General features: G+C 32.7%; 3 protein-coding genes across 3 annotated transcripts; 1 reads left to right on the top strand and 2 right to left on the bottom strand.

Annotated features, from left to right (window-relative positions):
- Positions 1-625: 625 nt before the first annotated feature.
- On the bottom strand, positions 626-7640 carry LOC107809845 (vacuolar-processing enzyme-like). The gene is made up of 9 exons (XM_016634538.2): positions 7404-7640; positions 2949-3113; positions 2705-2861; positions 2413-2498; positions 2098-2321; positions 1745-1793; positions 1368-1583; positions 1070-1276; positions 626-951 (listed from the first exon to the last, which is right to left on the bottom strand). Exons 1-9 carry the CDS (start codon positions 7566-7568, stop codon positions 814-816), a joined length of 1407 nt encoding a protein of 468 aa, XP_016490024.2. The 5' UTR covers positions 7569-7640; the 3' UTR covers positions 626-813.
- Positions 7641-12093: 4453 nt separating this feature from the next.
- On the bottom strand, positions 12094-12983 carry LOC142162741 (uncharacterized). Its single transcript, XM_075219412.1, has 2 exons — positions 12309-12983; positions 12094-12213 (listed from the first exon to the last, which is right to left on the bottom strand). Exons 1-2 carry the CDS (start codon positions 12981-12983, stop codon positions 12094-12096), a joined length of 795 nt encoding a protein of 264 aa, XP_075075513.1.
- A 1126-nt stretch (positions 12984-14109) lies between these two features.
- Positions 14110-16176, top strand: LOC142162740 (uncharacterized). Its single transcript, XM_075219410.1, has 2 exons — positions 14110-14245; positions 15698-16176. The coding sequence occupies exons 1-2, from the start codon at positions 14110-14112 to the stop codon at positions 16174-16176; spliced, it is 615 nt and encodes a 204-aa protein (XP_075075511.1).
- Positions 16177-21027: the final 4851 nt, after the last annotated feature.

The raw sequence follows: 21027 nt of genomic DNA, 5'->3' as shown, positions 1-21027 counted from the left end.
AAAATAGTCTGTGAGGAAAATAGAGAGTGAGCGATATTGTAGTGAGGTGGGAATATCAAAAGAGGGTTATTTCTTTTGAGTGTTGTAGTGGTCTTTGGAGTATTTACCTCCGACCTACAAAGTGTAAAATTCCTTACTATAGTGATATCAGTTGCTCCTCTCGGGGTCGTGGTTTTTTTTCCCTTATTCAGAAGGGTTTTCCACGTAAAAATCTTGGTGTCATTGTCACTCTTTTATTCTTGTTGATTACCGTATCTCACTGCTATATTATTATTTCGCATTTATTATCGTAAATATTATTACTGTGGGGATTTATTCCCAACATATATGATACTCCAGCCCCAAAAATCTAACTATGTTATGTACAAACAAAATCAGGTTCTTAGGTTCTACCAAAAAAGTAAAAGCATCTAACCTATAAAAGAAACCCTGCAGTATTTCTTGAAAAGGATGATCGAAATGTTACAACAATGATAGAGGGAAAAATGTTATTGCATCAGAATCCTTTTTTTCTTTATGGTAATCTGTCTTCTTTCTCTTTTTGCTTGCATAACTTGTTCTTTATAAGCTAATTAACCATGTCTATTCAAAATAGAAGACATAACTGATATTGAACAAGACTTGGTGAACAAATAAAAAGGTCAAAATGCTTCATTATTGATAAAGTAAAGCTTTAGTACATGGAAACCGGGCAAATTTCTGCTTCTAAGCAGCGTTATTCGGAGTGTAGCTATCTACTAAAAGTGAAATTTTGCAGCCATGACACAAACTGGCTAAACATACATTATATCCTTTTGCCAAGTGTACCCCCTACTAACTTGAACATGCTTGTGCAGATGTAGCAGCCATTTGTTCACTCGCAATTCCAGCGTTGCAGATGTTGGCTATACCACGTATGTGTTTCTTTCCATACGAGGTTAATCTTCCACAATGTGCCTCAAATATCTTGACCTATTCGCAAGAATAGAGTAGTCATATATTCTCATTCTCATTAAAAGAACAAAAAATACAAAGATTGAACTGAAGTACCACAAAGAATCTTGCTTTTATCGCCAAGTTAAATACTTACGTAGGACTTAAGGCAATCCCAGCTGTCAACAAGTGGTTGTCCAGCAGGTCGAACACTGTGTAGTATCTCATTACCTTTTTCAACACCAAAAAGAAGCTCCCCAAGATGTTTTACATTGTTGTCCACTTGAGTTCTCTGTGATATAGCTTCAGTAAGTCTCGCATGAGCTTTGAATTTCTCATCAGAGCCTTCAGGGGCATTTTGGTGCTGCAAACATTCAGAAAAAAATGAATAGAAATCGTGTGGTGTAAGAAAAAGAAGTCTATCAATTGTGCTGCAAAAAGAGGTAGAAACATACTTTGGTGAACAAATAGAAAAGTTCAGCACTGCGCTGATCCACACTCTTTGATGATGTCGAGAATGACATGGCATTCACAGAGGCATGACTGTGGTTTGTGGAAGCTTCACCCATATATGTGGAAAGTCGATCAAAGCTCACCACTATATCACCGTATTCTGTGACATGGGAGCCATAGCCACCAAATGCTATGTTGGTTGCAGTTCTATTTGCAACCTGAGTGACAAAATGAAATCATAAAGCTTCCATTAGAAGTGAAAAAAAGCATAGATGTAGCATATAGGATCTGAAGCATTAACAATTGCTCTTCTATTTTTTTGAACAAATTTCTTAAAGCATATAGTACAATATTTGTCCACAACAGAACAAACTCTTACTCGGCTATGCTGCCCTTGCACACTGTCAGCATCTCGATCTGTTACATCGCTGTTCACAAGTGCAAACAGTTATTAGTTTGACATAAGTCATCTTCTAAGTATAAAATTCATCTTTTAAACTTCATTCTAGAATTATCGAAGAAAATATATACAAGAATCTGTATTTGGCGTAGTCGTTCCTAACAATGTGACAAGCTTATAATTTTGGTATTGACAGATCATGATATACTCAAAATATATCGGCTTTTTAACAAACTAGATCATATGGGAAGAAGCCTAAAATCGATAAAATGCATCGACTCACTTTTTGCTCATTGACTAACAAAAAGGAGGTGACAAAAAATTGTTTATACCTATCTTCCATCCAAGCAACACTGTACAAATCTCCCAAGCACACACCCTGAAACTCGGGAGGGGGACACTCAACCAAGCAGGGATCATCAGGAGTACCCTCACCACAATACGTCGCCCAACTATCTTCATTAGGTTCTGATGCAGTCATGACATATATGTCTAGACCTTCAGGAAGAAGACCATCAAACATGCTTCCGGACTCACAAGCTTCTAAGTAAAACACCTAAAGATGGAAACTATAGACTTCAAAATTTTACTGATCAAAACTTGTGCCAAGGAAAAGAAAGCCTGAAAAAATAAAACAAGCAAGTTACCAGTCTGTCATATGTCCCTGAAGCATGCTTCTTTTTCAACATATCAATCAGATCATTAGCGTAAACATCTTCTCCACTTGGCATCGCTGATAAAAGTAAAAGCATGATTCTGATCAGTTCCAAAGTATAATAAAAACCAGGAGAGAATCACCAAATGGTTAGCATTAACATTCACTTGGCAATCAAGAACCCTTTCTCCTAAGAGTGTGACATATATAATCATAACTCAAAAAATGTGAAAACATAAGACTAAACAAAAGTTACGCAGAATACGGAGATCGAGGCTACTTACAAACCACACCAGGGCCACCATGATCAGTATAATAGATGAAGATATGGTCATTTGGACCACTGTTCACTACTTTCCCACTGCCCCCAACTACAGCGCTTTTGTTTCCAAGGATAACATTGTAAAAGTTGTTAGCATTAACATCTTCAAGCACATAATCCTGCCTCCATCAAGAAAAATAACCAAACACTATAATCTTGAAATAAAATTTTCAAGGAATTGAACTCAGAAAGAACAAAAAACAAACCTTGGGGACACCTTTGTAAACATCATGGCCATGTGGGTTATTGATAATGACTCCAGGTCTGGGGTTCTCTCTATTGTTAGCAATATCATCGTACATGAATACGATGATGTTTTCATCTTTTAGACCTCCATCCTTTAGTAATTGGTAAGCGTGACATACATCAGCCTGAAAGAAAATATGTAAGGAATAACATTGCTCAGACCAGCTATGTAATATGTTGGTCAGATGTGTACGGGAGGAATAGGATTGTATTATAGCTACCAGTGAGTCAGTGACTTTCCCTTTTTATTTCGATTTACATATTATATTTATGTTGCTCCAACCCATATGAATTTTGAAGAATCCGCCAGCATTTCTTTGAGTCACTGACTATAATGTTTTGCTTTCCCTTTTTATTTTGATTTACATTTTTCTTTGTTTTGTTTTGTGAGAAATTCTTTAGGTCCTTTCGTTCTGTGTTTGATCTTTCAATTAAAATTTAGCTGCCTAAAGTTTATTAAGAAAAAAGGGGTAGGATGGTTGAAGGCTGATAGTATTTCAAATTGAAGTTAAAAAGAGTATTTAAAAATTGATGTCAACCACAACTTATATTTTCAAATTTGAAAGAGTCGTAAAGATTTTTTTATACAATCACGTGTCTTTAATTGTTATAGCAGGTAATATGTCTTATTTTTAAGGTTATAAATTTTACATTTTATGGTGTAAACTGTAGATGTTTTTTGAATAATGTTATATTGTAAAAGAAATGTACACCATAATCTATATCAGTTAAATATTATTTAGGGCTAAACCAGGACTGGCGTGATGGTGTAACCCTTTTTTTCTTTTCTGTGAGAAGTTCTTTTATCCATTTGTTTCTGTTGTTTTATCTTTTAAGTTAAGGCTAATTGCAAACGAATCTCCATTGAGATTTAGGTTATTAAAGTTTATCGTTATATTTTCTAATACTGCAAATATTTCTAATTTACCTTATTTGTGACAACGTTTATTCAAGACATGGGTATTTTTCAACTTGCTTGCTATACAGAAATGTAAGAATTTTAAAATTGTCTGAAATTAGGATTAATTAAAAAATAGTTTAGAGTTATAAAATGCACAACAAATTTTAGTAGCGCATTAGAGAATCAATAATCAAATCAATAATCAAAGGACAGAACCTAACGTTAAGTATTTAAACAATAAGATTCTTTTTGCATCTATGTGCAATGTGCTGTTACCACTTATTGAGCAATTAAAATATGTTTTTTTCTATAACTAGTATTGGTACCCGCGCGGATGCGCGGACACTAATCATGTCAAATATTTAAGTTATTTGGATTGTATGTAAATAATCTTAAAATTTACACTTTTTCAGTAAATATAGATAATTATTGGATATTAACTACATGAAAAAAATTAACCATTTCTTCTATTTTTCTTTTTTGATACCATTCTTGCCGGTATCATTGGATCCTAAAAATAGTCAGGAAGCAAAATAATAACTCATATTTATGGCAAAACAATCAAATGTTAAGACAATGAATGACTCTTTGGATAAGACTTAACTCTTTTATTACTACTTGACATCTTATTTGGTGTGTTGATATCTCTTAAAAAATATTTCTTTCTTAAAATTTCAGTTTCTAAAATATTATTTTTCAATAATAATGTAATTAAAAATATTATTTTTAATTCAAAACTCATTTTAGTTGGCTATCTAAAAATATAAAAATTCTTTACCTAATGAATTCTTTTACTCCATTTTGATATTTGACATTAACCATGTTAAATATCTGAGTTATTTGAATTATATGTAAATAACCTTAATATTTAAACTTTCTAAATAATTATAGATAATCGTCAGATATTAATTAAGAAATACTACATGAAAAAAGACTAACATTTTCTCAATTCTCGTAGTGATAATTTTATTTTTGCACTATTTTCATAGGTATCATTGGAACCTAAAAATAGCCACAAAGTGAAATAATAACTCATATTTATGGCAAAGCACAAAGGCTGATACGATATAAACGATTCTTTGATTACGACGTGACTCTTATACTACGACTTGAACACTTCTATGGTATGATTTTATCTTTCAAAAAATATTTTGAAATTTTAATTTCTAAAACTTTATATATATATATATATATATATATATATATATATATATATATATATATATATATATATATATATTATAATAATGATTATATTTATAATGATGCAAGTGAAGATATTATCCATAATTTAAAATCCACTTTAATCAGCTATCTAAAAATTTAAATAATTCTTTGGCCGGATTTATTTTAGTATGACTCCACTTTAAGTTTATCGATATCTCTAGCCCCAGAATTTGAATTTGTAATACCCTATATGTACAAAAATTTTGTTCTTTGAATCATTAAATGTTAAATTAGTTTATTATTATTATAAAATATTGCATATATTGTCTTAAAATTATCAAGTAGTTTATTTTTCGACACCATACTTGGCTCAACCTCAATGAAAACTACTCAAATTGCATTCCAATTCAAATTCGAATATCATATGAGTTTGTTAGTAGTAATTTTTTAAAAACGACACATAATGTAAATTAAAAAAACAATATTCTAAGATATTCTTATCTTATAATCTATGTATTTGAGTTGCAAAAAAATATTTGAAATCGATGAGATTAACTTTCAAATTTTTTATACTCAATAAAGATGAAACATAAGAAGAAATTTGTTGTCATCTTTTATTTTTCGTTTTTAGATCTTTCTAACATTTTTTTCATTAATAATTATTTTATTTTATCTTATTTTTTATGTCATTATTTCTTTTATTACAAAAAATTAATTTATTTCTCTATAAAAGGATGAGTTTTAATAAAAGTTGTCTACACATGAACTTTAATTATATTTTTAGTCTTTGGTTGAAATTATTTTATATTTTTCTTTTGGTTTTATCTAATCAGCTTAATAGGTGCTCACCCGACCACTTAAATTAAAAAATTGAATGATGTATAATTTATATATAATTCATATATAATATGTGTATAATCGTGTGTTGTCGGTATATCATCTATTTATATTAGCTATAAAAAGTAAATAATAAATATGGCCTAATATTATGTAAATATTCCGTAAGATTTCGATTTTTTCAGTTTATCCATGATATAACTTCTATTATAATAATTTTAAAACTCTCTACTAATGTTCAAAAATATATTATCTTTTTATTATTTTTGAATTAAAAAAAGTAAAGAGTTTTTTTGAAATAATTTGTTTACATTTAAAAAAAATATTTCACGTCATACCAATTTTTTCTTTATATATACTCTTTGTTACACTTAAAAGTCGCTATAGAAACTATCAATTAGAAACCAATTTATCTCTTGTTGAGTTTGAAATAAATCCTTTCACATAATCTAATGATTCAAAACTAATATTCTTCAACGAAAAAAATATTATACCCTTACAATATTGGCTTGACTACAGCTAAATGAAGGGGTTTCAGCTTATACCCTTCAATTCCTTAAATGTGCTAAATTGAAATTAATGATAGCAATTGTATAACCAAAGTTTTGTTATTTGTTTGATGTCCATTTATACAAATTGACTCTTCAAACAAATATTCTTCAGAAGAAAAAAGAAACAACTTTTATTTTAATATTGACTGATTTTATGATGTTTCTTTCTCCAGTATGTATATTTACTTTATTATATATGTAAGTAAACTTTTATTTGGTTTTGTAAACTCTTTTTTGTTATTTAGATAAACATAGACGTGTACCCTATATATTATATTTATTTTAAAAAAAATCGTTTTATTCAAATCAGCTACAGTTTTTCAAAGAACTATACTTATAGAATTTTAAATGTGAAAAAGTTTTATAGTTATATGGAGTAGTTTTTTTTTTGCTAGAGGCGAAGTAATATTTAAATAATTATAAATAAAAAAATGTTCCTAACATGGTTGCATATGATCATTAAGTATGATAACATGATAAAAAAAGATAAATTTTATTTTTAATTCAAATTCGAATTTTAGAACTTTATCTATAAATTCAAAATTATCTTTTAATTCAAATTCCGTATATATATATATATATATATATAATTTGTATTTAACTAAAATAGTCAAATATAGAATAAAGTTATCGTATACTATTGATATTTATTAGTTTGCCACTTGGCTTAACCATAGTGTCAATTATATATGGGAACTTTCTTGCTTTAATATATATATAGATTTATAGTGAAGGGAAAGAGAAATAGAAGAATATGGTACGAATTGAATATTGAATTTGTATGACACAAGATAGAAATTCTATCCGGGATTACTTTAATTAGGTATACTCATACAAGAAGTGTCAATAGTTGTTATACATCTAACTATCGTCAAGGCTATTATTAAGTTTACAAAGAATTGCAGAACTTACATTATAAAAATATATTAGGCAACATAAAAAAAAATTAGGATGATAACCTGATGCCTATAATTTTCCCAGCCATTAGAGCCAGCAACTAAGACAGCCCATATGGTTCCTTCCGATTCTTCGGTCAAGAATTGAGAGATACTACGACCTTCAATAATAACCCAAATTGAGAGCAAAACAAGAAAGATGACACTAACATTACACCTAAATATCATAGTATTATGTTTTGAGGTTAACAAAGAAAGCACTCAAAATGATGGGATTATTGAGTTGTTATGAATAGGTGCATGTATGAGAAATTTATAAGAGTGCAAACTCCTTGTATACCAACATTATATTAGGGACGTGTCACTTAAGAGACTAATGAGGACAACGTAGATTTCAAAAATCTAAAGGGAAAAACAATCATAGGAACTCACGAAATATGTCAAAAAAATTGACAATTGCAATACACTTATTCTCATTGCTTTAAGCGAAATTTCTTGTCTTTTAATAAGTTTGTCATGTCATCACATTGTTATTGTACTTCTTTTTGTCCATTGGAGTGGACTGATGCAAATAAGGAGATCAGGTACCGGCTGAGGATATTAAGGATTAAATGACAACCGCTAATGTTAGAAAATTACAAAACCGCTATAAGTTATACGCACAAGAAGAACATACTTATAAGTATAAAAAACTTACTCACACTTTGTGTTTATACTAAATTAGTTTACCATGATTAGTATTATTGAGGCAGTCCTTCCCTAAAGCAAGTAAAGCAATTGCTTTAGGTTTGGGAGCTCATTTTTTATTATACCTAATAGGCTATATATAAGTTTTTTAAAGAAAAAATTGAAGTGAAAATGTTTGATTTCTTTCTTTAACAAATATAGAAAAAAAAAAGGTTTGCAACTGGTATGATTTCTGCCAAGGAAATCACATTTAAAATGAATATCAAACTGAGATCACTAGATGATTCAATTTTAAATATTGGCATAATCTTGAATGTTCCTTAAAGCATAATAATCAATCCGATATTGATGATTTAGATTTATTTTCTGAATTAAAAGTGTCAAGGAAAATAGTATCCAGGAAAAATGTAAATCACACTAGGCAAGCTCGGTGCGACGAGCTCTGGTTGAGGAGGCTGCCAGTAGGGGAATGGATCCTAGGTCTCCCATGTGGAAAACCACTCACACCAATCAACTCAGTCATCCCTTGCGGGCTCCAAATGCCTATAGTGCTTGTAGAATTATGATAAATAACTCATGTTATCATTGCTTTAGTGGAAATAAATTTCAAAATTAAAATTGATAAAATTTTATGTAAGATCAACAATGTTTCAAGAAAGGTTAAATGGATTAGTTATATTTTTAATTGAGAAAGACTTATTAGGAGAAATTGATTATAAGAAAATTATTAATAATATTGCATTAAAAAAACCTAGAAAAAGACTTCAAATAAAAAAATATTATTAAGAAAAAAAGTCAACGCCCCTTATAAAGTTTGCTTTAGGCCACAAAATTCATCGGGCCACCCCTAAATTCAATGCGTGTATCAATTTACTATAGTTAACTGATAACGGTTTATACAAATTAAAGATAAATGCCATGTAAATTAGTACGCTGATTTGTACAGTAGGTGGGGGATAAATTATTCTCTTATAAATAAAGCTAACCCCTTTGAAGAGATCAGAACCAAAACTTCGAGCACCTTAACATCAATTAATTTTTTCATTTTAGCAAGGTCTCGTTGAAGTTTGAAGATACTTGTCTTGATTTAACGGAGAAGAGTAAAACTATTCATTACTGTCGGTGACTGTGAGTAAAATAATAGTTAGGATAATAACCTGATGCCTGTTAAAATATGGAGTATTAGTTAGGATGATAAAACCTATAATTATCCCAGCCATTGGATTAAACCATTTATTACATTTAAGGGAAATTACATAAGTTGCCACCCGAACTATGACCCAAATCCCGCTTACACATTTTCTGTGGACCATAATAACATTACACACACAACCTTTCTAAAGTGTGCCTAGTACACACCTCCTTTGACCAGGTCTAAGCGTGTGTAATACAAACTGGACCAAGCGCATGGACACTATTTCAAGACAATTTCTGTCTTTAATAAACGGTCAAAAACACATTTCAACGACCCTTTTTAAAAGATTAAAAGGGCCTTAACCCATTTCTATCTATACTAACCCGATTTTCATCTTCTTCTTCCTCCTTAAAAGCTCTAAATTGAAGAAAATTTTATCTTCTTGAAGCCAAAATTTATTCCTCTTCTTGAAGCTCGAAGCCAATATTACAATCTTCTTCTATTTCTTCCTTATCTTTTTTGACATAAGGGTTAAATTTCTAGGGCTCAATTTTAAGGTTTGGGAAAATGCATAATCTGAGAAAATTTTGTTATTGTGGTGAAGAAGCTGTGGTGATACAGTCATGGAGTGTTGATAATCCAGGTCGCCGATTTTACGGATGTCCATTTTATGAGGTAAATCTCAATTGTACTTTTCTAATCGATTTTATATTCCGTAATAATTTTCTCTCTTCAATTTTTCAGAGGGACAGACGATCGGCATGTAATTTCTTTATGTGGTTTGACCCCCCAACTCCAGAGCACTTGAAAATGGTGATTTTGGGGCTGCTGAAGAAGAAGAGGGCATTTGATGCATTGTTGAAGGAAAATAGAAACCAAAGAAATTGGAGGAGATTGTGTGTGCTGATTTTAATTGCAATTGTGTTGAAGTTGATTGTGTTAGGTAGTTCTAAAGATTGTTATATAATGTAAGAAAATGAATGAAGTATTTTGGTAGATTTTGTATCCCTTTGTTAGAAATGAATGAAATCTTTTGGCAATTGTTAATGTTGTTTTGTTTGAGTTTGTTGCTGTGTGAGTTGAATGATTTTTTTTGGCAATTGTTAATGTTGTTTCGTTTGACTTTGTTACTGTGTGAGATGATAGTGCAGTTAAAACACACCTCAAATTGTGACTGATAAAACACTGAAACACAGTCAAATAGTGGCTGATATACAGCTCAAATGCTGAAATTTTCCAGAAATAACTGCATACAAAAATGATAGCAAAAATGCTTAACAACATACCAAAATAACAGCATTCATACAACACTAAAGACACATCTGCCCAGAAATTATTAAACAATACTAAAAATATATTTCATCATAGAGTAAACGTGTTCATTACAGTCACCTAATAGCAGCAGCCTACCTTAACAAAAATATACGCTGCCCAGTTTTACAGCATACCAAAATAACAGCAGGCTTCCTTAACAAAATAACAACACTAACAGCAAACCTAAATAACAGTTCCGAATTAACCTAACAACAATTCCAAAATAAATTACAGTTCCAAAGGGAAATTACAACAGTTCCAAATAAATTAACAGTGACAATAACAGAATTCAGTGGTTGTTCTGGGATGGCTGGGATGATGAACTTGCTTGACTTAAATTGGATTGAGATGAGGCAGTTCTGGAATGAGTTGCAGCAGTTCTTTCAAGTTGTCTTCTAGTAATGGCTGGTCTACCATTCCATTTTGCACCACTTCTTGGCTTGTATGCACACTCCAGAATATCTACCGAGGACCTCTTTTCACCACCATGAGAGACCACTCTTGGCTTACCTCCACCAGACTGCCAAAAAACAAAAAATATTCAGTAAAGTTGTTAAAGCAAACAAGATATAAAATTAACTTTGAACTACTTACAAAAAAACTTGTGAACCCACTGCTTGATTGAAATAGTTCAAACCCAGAACTTCCCCTACCACTACCAGTTCCTCTTCCTCTACTAGCAGTAGTTCCTCTTCCTCTACCAGCAGCAGCAGGGGCAGAAGTAGTTGGAGTTCCTGTTCCTCTTGCTCTGCCTCTTCCTCCACATCTTTGGATATATGAAGCATTTGCTGGAGTAGAATCTGCAGGCCTTGCTTTCTTAGGGCAGCTCCTCTTGTTGTGTCCATATCCACCACAGTTTGAACATGTCATCTCCATACCCCTTCTTGAAAGCTTTCTAGAAGTAAGATGTTCAATTTCTTCTCTTCTTCTCTTCTTCTTTGGTCTGCCAGGCATCTTTTTAATTGGTGGGGGTTCAATTGGTGGATTGGTAGATGTTGGCCACATCTGCATGTTTGACACAGGCTGGATGAATGTTGAATATGCCTTCAGATAGGTGGATTTGTGGTACCAGTGAGATATGTAGTTAATTGGGTCAAGGTTCTTGAAATGCATTGCTGCAATGGCATGAACACAAGGGATACCCTTCAGCATCCATGACCTGCATGTACAAGTTTGAGCTTGCATATTCACACAATGCTTCAGCACCACTCTTAATGAGGTATCCTCAACCTCATAGCCATATTCACCATTCCACTTGATTGTACACCTCATAAATTGGGCCATGTTATCCTGATACACCTTCATAGCAATTGGGGATATATCACATATCCATGTATCTGCAAACTCCCTCAACTTTTCTATTCTCTCCATCATCTTCACTCTAATTTCCTCCAACATTGTGATAATTGTCTTGTGCCGAGCAGCAAGTATCCAAGCATTAAATGTCTCGCACATATTGTTGTCAATTATATCACATTTCCTGTCACAGTTGAAGTATGCTCTACACCAGGTTTCCTTGTTATACCTTAAGAGGCTCTCACATATCCCATTCCCAAGCATATTCAAACTGTCCAGGTGAAAATTCAGTTCTGCTACACATGATGCTCTAGCACACCTCTAGAAGTTGTTTCTCCTCTCTAATCCTCTCCAATCTTTGGACCAGTTTGCTAATATATGTCTGGCACACCACCTATGTTCACTTTCAGGCAACACTTCTGATACAGCTTTAAGCAATCCCTTAAACATAAAAAGAATTGAATTAGTTGCCAACAAAAACAGAAATTAGAAAAAATAAATATTAACAGAAAACAGAAACAGAAGAATATATTCACCTTTTGCATATCAGACATGATAGTAAGATCCCTTCCATCTTGAAGCTCTAAGTCATGAGTCACACACTTCAGAAACCATGTCCAAGTGAAACTGTTCTCAACCTCTACAATGGCCCAAGCTATAGGAAACATCTGATTATTTCCATCCTTTGATACTGCTACAAGAAGTTGACCCTTACAAATGCCTTTTAGAAAACAACCATCAAGGCCAATTATCCTTCTGCAACCCTCAGACCATCCTTTTTTCGTAGTATAGAAGCAAACATAAAATGAATTGAAGACAAGCTTGCCTTCACCTTGATCTTCTACCTTCACAACACAAGTTGTACCTGGATTTGTCTGTAATAGAATATCTCTATAATCATAGAGTCTCTTGAACTCAGCATGCACATCACCTATTATCTCCTTTTGAATTTTTGCTCTAGCTCTATGTACAGTAGACCTACCAACATACATGTCCAGTTCATCCTTAATGAGTTTCTTTAGCTCCCAAACTTTCATATTTGGTTGACACACAATCTTATCCCTGTAATGCTTTGCTAGGTATCTAGAGTTGCAAAGCTTGTTTTTATTTGTTTTGTAACACTTGTGGACAGGGCAATACCTTTTTACCTTAAAATTGTTGGATCTGCCATCTTTGCTTGCAGCCAAGATCCATGGACATTTTGGATGCATGCATCTTACCCTCACCCTACCAGGTTCATTATTATACTTTTAAATTTGAACTCCTTTCTGAATTGCATACTTACTAACAACAAACCTAAATTGTTCAACACTCTCAAAAACCAGCCCCAACTCCCAGGTTATTTTCTTGACAGTTGGATCAAATATCAGGGCTTTCTTCCTCCTCTTGGCAGCCATTTTCTCCTTATGTTCTTCATCAAATTCATCTTCAGCATCTGAAGGAAAACTTTCAGCATCTGAAGACCCAAAGTAAGGCTCATTTGTCCCTACTAAGCCTGTATACCTATCTTGCTTGCTACCAGTTCTTAATTCATCAAAACCAATATCAACTTCTGCATCACCTATGTTAATATCACCTCTATCTTTTGGCCTTTCACTCATTTTCCTCCTATACTTCCTCAGTTCATCCCTACACTCTACGAATTCTTCATGAACATCAGATCCATAATCCTTATCATCAGGAACATGTAAATCTACTCCATCACTCTCATCACTATCACTATTGTCAAAGTCTGAATCATTCTCATTGTCATCCTCACCTTCACTATTATCAAAGTCTGATTCACTATCTACTCCACTCTCTTGTTCTCTTGAAGGTGCAGGGGCAGGAGCAGGTTCAGGAGAAGGGGAAGGGGAAGGGGAAGGGGTAGGTTCATGAGTAGGGGCAGATTCAGATTCAGATTCACTATCTTCCTCTTCTTCTAAGACAGTTGTGCTCTTAAAAGCTCCACTATTAGACCCATCAACCCCTTTACTAGCCTCATTTATGTCAACAACACATAAAGGGGCAGCATGAGCCACATAAATATCTAAGGTATCCCCATCTTCCAATTCATTACAAATGTCTAAAATATCCTTGTCTGTGAGAATATTTACCAATTTATTTGTCCTATCCATTGGACAAATATACAACTCAGCCACATTTTGAAAGTCATAGATCCTAGTGTAGTTCATCAGTTCAATAAGAGACAGTAAATCCACATCTACATCTAAAGTTAATGTTTGACTACCACCCACATAACGAGCAAAGTTACCAGGAACTAATACCCCATCATGGTACCACCTGAGGGTAATGATTTTAAAAGACATTATCTGCAAACAAAGAAGGAACAAATAAATGGACTTTCCACATGCAACAATTGAAAATAAAGAACTACAAATGAAATATAAAAGTGGAGACAAAGACAAGAGCATATCACATTGTTCAAAGCAATGCTATTACAATAATCAGTTAAACTATAGCTTTACACACGGTTTGCAAACACAAGACAAATCTTTTTTATAAAAAAACTATCTGTAAAGGCAACAAAACGACAACTTCACAGTCATATCGACAATGACAAAAGATTCCCCTTTTAAAAAGTCCGATAACCCTAAGCAAAATAGAAGAAATTTCAAAAAAAAAAAACTAGGTTCAACCCCACCCACTACTAAAATAAACGGGTAATGCAAGCAGAAGAAAATTACTAACCTATTAACTGCATAAATCCACCGGAAATCCACGATGGTCGCCGGAATCGCCTTTACAGTAGCTCCTTCTAGATGTATCGGATTTTGAGTACTAACTTGGGTAAGTTTGGTTTTAACGCTTTTACCTTGTGGGTCGGGTAGGGTCAGTTAGGGTCGGGTAGGGTCGGGTAGGGTCAGGTAGGGTCAGGTTAGTTATTATAAGGTAATGGGTTAAAATTATGTAAATTCAAACGCGTGACATACACGGATGTCTTATTAACAGGATCTGGTCAAAGGAGGTGGGTACTAGATACACTTTAGAAAGGTTTCTTGTGTAAGGTTATTATCGTCTATAGAAAGTGTATAAGGGGGATTTGGACCAAAGGTTGGGTGGTAAACTACGTATTAAGCCTACATTTAATGGACCCATTTCTTTTTTTGAATAGTATCACGCTGATTATACATATAATGTTATCAATAGAATTGTAATTACAGTGAATGTCTATCTTTTAGAGAGTTTTACTTTGTGGCTAAGTCATTTTTTTCCTGTAAATAGAGGGGTCTTACCCATTGTAAATCATCCCAAAATTCAATAAGAATTTTGTCTCCCTCTTTCTCTGCAATATTGTTCTTATTCTTTTGTTATTTTTGTTTCACATTATCAACACGGGACTCTACCATCTCAAGAAGCACTTTGAGAAGATTAAGGTATAACTTTCCTCCTCTTTTTAATTATGATTGGCATTATGAAAAGAAAGTTCGTTGCCCTTGAAATTTCGGGCAGAACTATATGACATGGATGTTGGATGTTGAAATCCATTTAGATGCAATGGATCTTGGAGGCGCCATTAAAGACAAAACTTATGCATCCCCCCAAGACTGTGCTAAGGCCTTGATTTTCTTGCGTCATCACCTTGATGAAGGGTTGAAAATAGAATATCTCATAGTCAAAGATCCGCTTGTTTTGTGAAATGACTTAAAGGAGAGATATGACAACTTAAAGTTGGTCACTCTTCCACAAGCACGATATGATTGGGCTCATCTGAGGCTCCAAGACTTTAAGTCTGTTTCTGAATATAATTCTGCGATGTTCAGAATTATTTCTAAATTGAAACTCTGTGGAGATACCATCACTGACTATGATATGCTTGAAAAAATGTTTACAACATTTCATGCCTCCAATATGGTCCTGTAACAACAGTACAGAGAGAAAGGTTTCAAGAAGTACTCTAAGTTGATTTCTCTTCTCCTTGTAGTTGAACGAAACAATGACTTGCTCATGAGAAATCACGAAAATCGACCCACTGGGACTACACCATTGCCTGAAGTGGATGAGGTGTATTCTCATTATGCTAAGCGTGGAAAAGGCCGTGGCTCTATTCGTGGTCGTGGTCGTGGCCGTAGACAAAAAAGAAATTTTTCTGGTGTTAATCACCCCCCAAAGAAAAATAACCACCAAAAGTGGAAAGAGAAAGATGAGAAGCCAAAAGCAAATGGTTCAGAAACTGAATGTTATCGTTGCGGTGGAAAAGGGCATTGGGCAAATATTTGTCGTACACCAAGACATTTGGTTGAGTTTTATCAAGCATCTCAAAAAAATAAAAGCCCTGAAGCTACTTTTGTCTATGACAATGAATTTGACATCACCCACTTAGATGTGGCAGACTTTTTTGAGCCCCCTGATAGAAAAATAGACCACTTGATTAGTGATGGATCTGTGGTTAAAGATGATTGAGTAGTTTGATTTTCATTTTTCTCATTCGTAGTAGTTAGTGAATAAACATTATGTAATCATATTTTTTTATATAAGTAGTAGTTATTAGTATCAATTAGTATTATTTGTTTTATGAAATAGTGTTAGTTCGTTTTGATCAAATATTGCTCTAGTGTTCGTTTTAAACAATATTTCAGTAAGGGCATATTATATATGTATATTAAATGTATTTTTTATACAAATATAAGATTGAGGTCAATGTATATCGAACATGTAAGCAGAACTGTACGTAGCTCCACCTCTAAGATCATGGAGATTATAAAGGATTTATGTGGTTAGTGACAATCATATTGATGTGTAAAATTAAGTTAGTAGCTTTCTGTTGAGCAATAAAAGGAAATAACAACTTGTCCTTATTTATATTTACGAGTTGCGTCAGAAACTATGCGCATTGATTTTTCAATCTAATTATTATTGTAATTTGAAATTCGTAGGTTACAAAAACATGCATTGTTACAATTGTTTCCTCAAAGCATTGTTCGTAAATCCAATTCCATCTGTGTGTGTTTTTTACTGTGCAAGACTATTAAGGAAATCAATGCAAAGGAGTCCATTAATCAAATGGTCATTCAACTATCCCAAATTATCTTCTAAAGTCACTTTACTTTCGTTTGTAACAACAAAGTCACTGAACTATGCCTATGACACTCAGAAGGTCACTCAACTAGATTTTTCAAATTTTGGATTGCCAAATATCTATTTTACCCTCTAAATTATAAACGTTTATCTTCTTTATATGTTTTTTTTAAAAATTTTAATATTATAATTTTCCCTTTTTAATTTATATTATGGACTTACCTATAGAATAAATAAATACTATTTATAAATTAAAAAATTTAGAAATATTTAAGCATATATAATGCTGGGAAAAAAATAATGAGCATAGTAAAAAAATTAATTAGAATAATTTATTAGTAATAATAATTTTAGTATTAACAACAAAAATTCAAAAATTTATTTACACAATTCAGAATGAAAGAAAATAAAGGTTGTAAAATATATATTGCATGCACGTAATATAAAAATAGTTATTTACGTAAAAATATTTTTATAATATACATTATATAGTCTTGAAAATTATGCTCAATTATATTATTATATTTCTATCAACTTTCCGACGACACAAAGTTATACCACCGGAAAGCAAGGGGATTATCTGTATAGGGTAAAATATGCTATGTTAAGTCGTGCATGGAATATATATAACATAATTGAGCATAATTTTGAAGAATATATAATATATATTATTAAAATATTTTTATTCAAATAATTATTTTTATATTACGTGCATGAAATAATATTTTATAGTCTTTATTTTCTTTCATTCTGAATTGTGTAAATAAATTTTTGAATTTTTTTTGTTAATACTAAAATTATTATTACGAACAAATTATTCTAATTAATTTTTTTACTATGCTCATTATTTTGTTACTCCAGCATTAAAGATGCTTAAATACTTTTTATTTTTTAATTTATAAATAATATTTATTTATTCTTTAGGTAAGTCCATAACATAAAATAAAAAGAGAAAATTATAATATTAAAATGTTTAAAAAAATAAAAGAAAATAATATTTATAATTTAGAGGGTAAAATAAGTATTTGGTAATCCAAAATTTGGAAAATCTAGTTGAGTGACATTCTTAGTGCAATAGGCATAGTTCAGTGACTTTGTTGTTACAAACGAAAGTAAAGTGACTTTAGGAGATAATTTGGGATAGTTGAGTGACCATTTGAATAATTGACTCCAATGTAAAGTATAACTATATTATTTTTAGCTACATAATTGCTCGTATTATAATCAGAGTTTGCTTGAAATTGCATTAAAAGGTCATTATTGAATCATTGATTTCACTTTGTTTCTTTTCCCTTTTATCTAAAAATACTAACATTTATTCGTATATTTCTTTTGTATGTCAAACAATGGGAAGCAAATATGGATATCTCACAAAACAAACTTGGATCAAAGTTCAATTGTAAAAATATTTGTTTAATTGATTCATGTAAGTATGTGTAAGGCAGATGTTACTATAATTTCTGGTAGTAGTAATTTAATTTAAGGCTCTGGAAGAGCTGCTATAACTCTGGCCAATGGAACAATTCTTATCATAGATAATGTGATGATATGCTATAATTACGTATTTTAGTCGATTATTACACTCTAATTTACTGCACTTTAGTTGAGTTTGCGCTTTAATCGCTAGTGTTTTGCACTAATTGTGTGTTTTATGCCTTGTAGGTGCGATTCCGAGCTATATAAATGTTATGTAATGAATTTAAGTGGTTTGTAACTTTGAAGTCTGAGTAATAGCTCAAGGAATTAAGCCGGGATCGCGTTCAGGGATCAACGGATGATAAACAACAAAACGAAAACTCGAAGAGGTATATTGCACACTGTCTAGTAAAATAGACATAACTTTTTACTCAAAACTCCATTTGGGCTCTATAATATATGGTTGGAGAGATAACTCAAAGGTCTACAACTTTCATGTTTTGTGTTTTTCCAAATTCTAAACGTAACAGGGTGAAAAACCGCGGTTTTGTCGAGACCGTGACAGAACCGCGGCAGAGGGCAGTCGCGGACAACTGAAGAATCTGAGAGGGTGTTTGGCCACGGTTTGACCGCGACCGTGGTGGAACCGCGGCATGATGCATAAATTTCAGGGACCAAAGTGCAAAACACGGGATTTTAAGCCCTAAACCTTATATTAAACCAAGGAAGCCGACCAAGAAAAGGATTGGACATATTTTTGACATAGGTTTGACCTAAGGAGGCAGAGACACAATAGGAGCAAGGCTTGGGAATTCTTCTACAAGTTTTTTCTTTCCTCTTCCTATTTTTCGTTGTTGGTTATGACTTTTAGTATTGTAGTTTTACATACTATTATGAATAGCTAATTTGTTATCTAGAGTTTTGATAGAACCTTTTGTAGGATAAATTCTTGTTATGTTTTTATATAATTGAGCCGTAGTATAATCTCTATTTGTTCAACTACGTTCTTATTGTAGTTAATTGAAGAACTCTCAATTAGCTGTACCTATTTAGTATGCATAACTCGGGAGAGAGTGCATATTTAGGTAATTGTTGAACAACACCACTCCCAGAGTATATGAGGGATCAATAACCGAAGGTTTAAAGGCGGTATTAGGGATAACGAAGCCTTGAGTGCGATCTGAAGTAAGTTGTATCAAAAGCCAGCTAGTGTAGCTCGGGAGAGTGCGTCTAGTAAATTGTCGTGATTACTCGGGAGAGATTTACGGTAATAAGAGTGCTCATGATCGGTAGAGAATACTTAGGCGAAATTATAGAAGACATAGCGAGAAGGATTCCGACAATTGGGGAAATCATAACTCTAGACCTCCTTAATCTTGTCTCTAACTCTTAGTATCTTTAGTTGTTAATTTATTATTTTAATTTGTTAATCAATTAGTTAAACACAAGAATCTAAATATCTATAAGTTAGGAACTGTTCAAGCTTGTCTTCTTGGTGATAGTGAACAGCTGTAGCTAAGCCTTAGTTCTCTGTGGGATTCGACTCCGGCCTTGTAAACCGGGTTATATTTGCATAATGCGATGTTCTCCTCCAAGTCCAAAAGGAACTTGTTGAGTTTTAAAGATATCTGCCGAAATGGATATCATATTGAGACAATAGATGAGAATAATTTTGAATATTTCATCATTACCAAGAATGTCTCTGACTAAAAAAGGGTTATTGAGAAGTTCTTATCTTTATCTTGTGGCCTGTATTAGACAAGAATTAGTGCAATTGAGGCACATTTTATTATAAAACAAAATGTAACTGATTTCAATACTTTTGTACTTTGGCATGATCGATTGGGACACCCTGGATCAATTATGATGAGACGGATTATAGAAAACTCAAATGGGCATCCATTAAAGAATTTAAAGATTCTTTTAAATAATGAATTTTCTCGCACTTCTTGTTATCAAAGCAAGTTAATTATTAGACCATCACCAACAAAGATTGGGATTGAGTCTCCTGCGTTTTTGGAACGTATACAAGGGGACATTTGTGGACCTATTCACCCACCTAGTGGGTCGTTTAAATATTTTATGGTCTTAATAGATGCATATTCTAGATGGTCTCATGTGTGCCTATTGTCATCTCGCAACCTCGTGTTTGCAAAATTAATAGCACAAATAATTCGATTACGGGCGCAATTCCCCGATAATCCAATTAAGTCTATTGGACTTGATAATGTTGTTGAGTTTTCATCCCAAGCATTTAATGATTATTACTTATCAATTGGGACAAAAGTAGAACATCCTTTAGCTCATGTTCACACTCAAAATGGCCTTGCAGATTCTTTAATTAAATGTCTGCAATTGATAGCAAGACAGTTACTCGTGAAAACGAGGTTGCCCACTCCTGTTTCTCAAACCGACAAATTATCATAAATATTCCCTGTTGCAATTAGTTTTGGGTCATGAACCTAATATATACCATTTAAGAATTTTTGGATGCGCAGTATATATGCCTGTAGCACCGCCATATCGCACCAAAATAGGTCCCTAAAGAAGGTTAGGAATATATGTTGGGTTTGAATCGCTGTCCATCATTCGCGATCTTGAAACATTAACGGAGAATTTATTCACTGCTCGATTTGCAGACTGTCGATTCGATGAGACACTTTTTCCAAAATTAGGGGAGAAATTGGTGAAACTAAACGGAAAATTATGTGGAAAAATTCATCATAGTCCCATCTTGATCCATGTACCTCAATTTGTGAAAAAGAGGTGCAAAAGATTATCCATTTGCAGAGAATAGCAAATCAAATGGCAGACGCATTT

This window comes from Nicotiana tabacum, chromosome 1, assembly GCF_000715075.1.
Source record: "Nicotiana tabacum cultivar K326 chromosome 1, ASM71507v2, whole genome shotgun sequence".
NCBI lineage: Eukaryota > Viridiplantae > Streptophyta > Magnoliopsida > Solanales > Solanaceae > Nicotiana > Nicotiana tabacum.
The sequence above is the reverse complement of the archived record's forward strand: the minus strand, read 5'-3'. Positions and strand labels throughout refer to the sequence as shown.

Excerpts from the sequence above, each read along its gene's own strand:
- LOC107809845 (XM_016634538.2), bottom strand. The coding sequence starts at position 7,568 with ATGATATTTAGGTGTAATGTTAGTGTCATCTTTCTTGTTTTGCTCTCA. Across the intron at positions 2,322-2,412 it reads CAGGGACATATGACAGACTG|GTGTTTTACTTAGAAGCTTG; the intron begins GTAACTTGCTTG and ends TTCCATCTTTAG. Across the intron at positions 1,277-1,367 it reads TTTTCTATTTGTTCACCAAA|CACCAAAATGCCCCTGAAGG; the intron begins GTATGTTTCTAC and ends GAATGTTTGCAG.
- LOC142162741 (XM_075219412.1), bottom strand. The coding sequence starts at position 12,983 with ATGCATCCAAAATGTCCATGGATCTTGGCTGCAAGCAAAGATGGCAGA. Across the intron at positions 12,214-12,308 it reads TCATGTCTGATATGCAAAAG|GGATTGCTTAAAGCTGTATC; the intron begins GTGAATATATTC and ends TTTATGTTTAAG.
- LOC142162740 (XM_075219410.1), top strand. The coding sequence starts at position 14,110 with ATGGACTTTCCACATGCAACAATTGAAAATAAAGAACTACAAATGAAA. Across the intron at positions 14,246-15,697 it reads AAACTATAGCTTTACACACG|TTGAACGAAACAATGACTTG; the intron begins GTTTGCAAACAC and ends TTCTCCTTGTAG.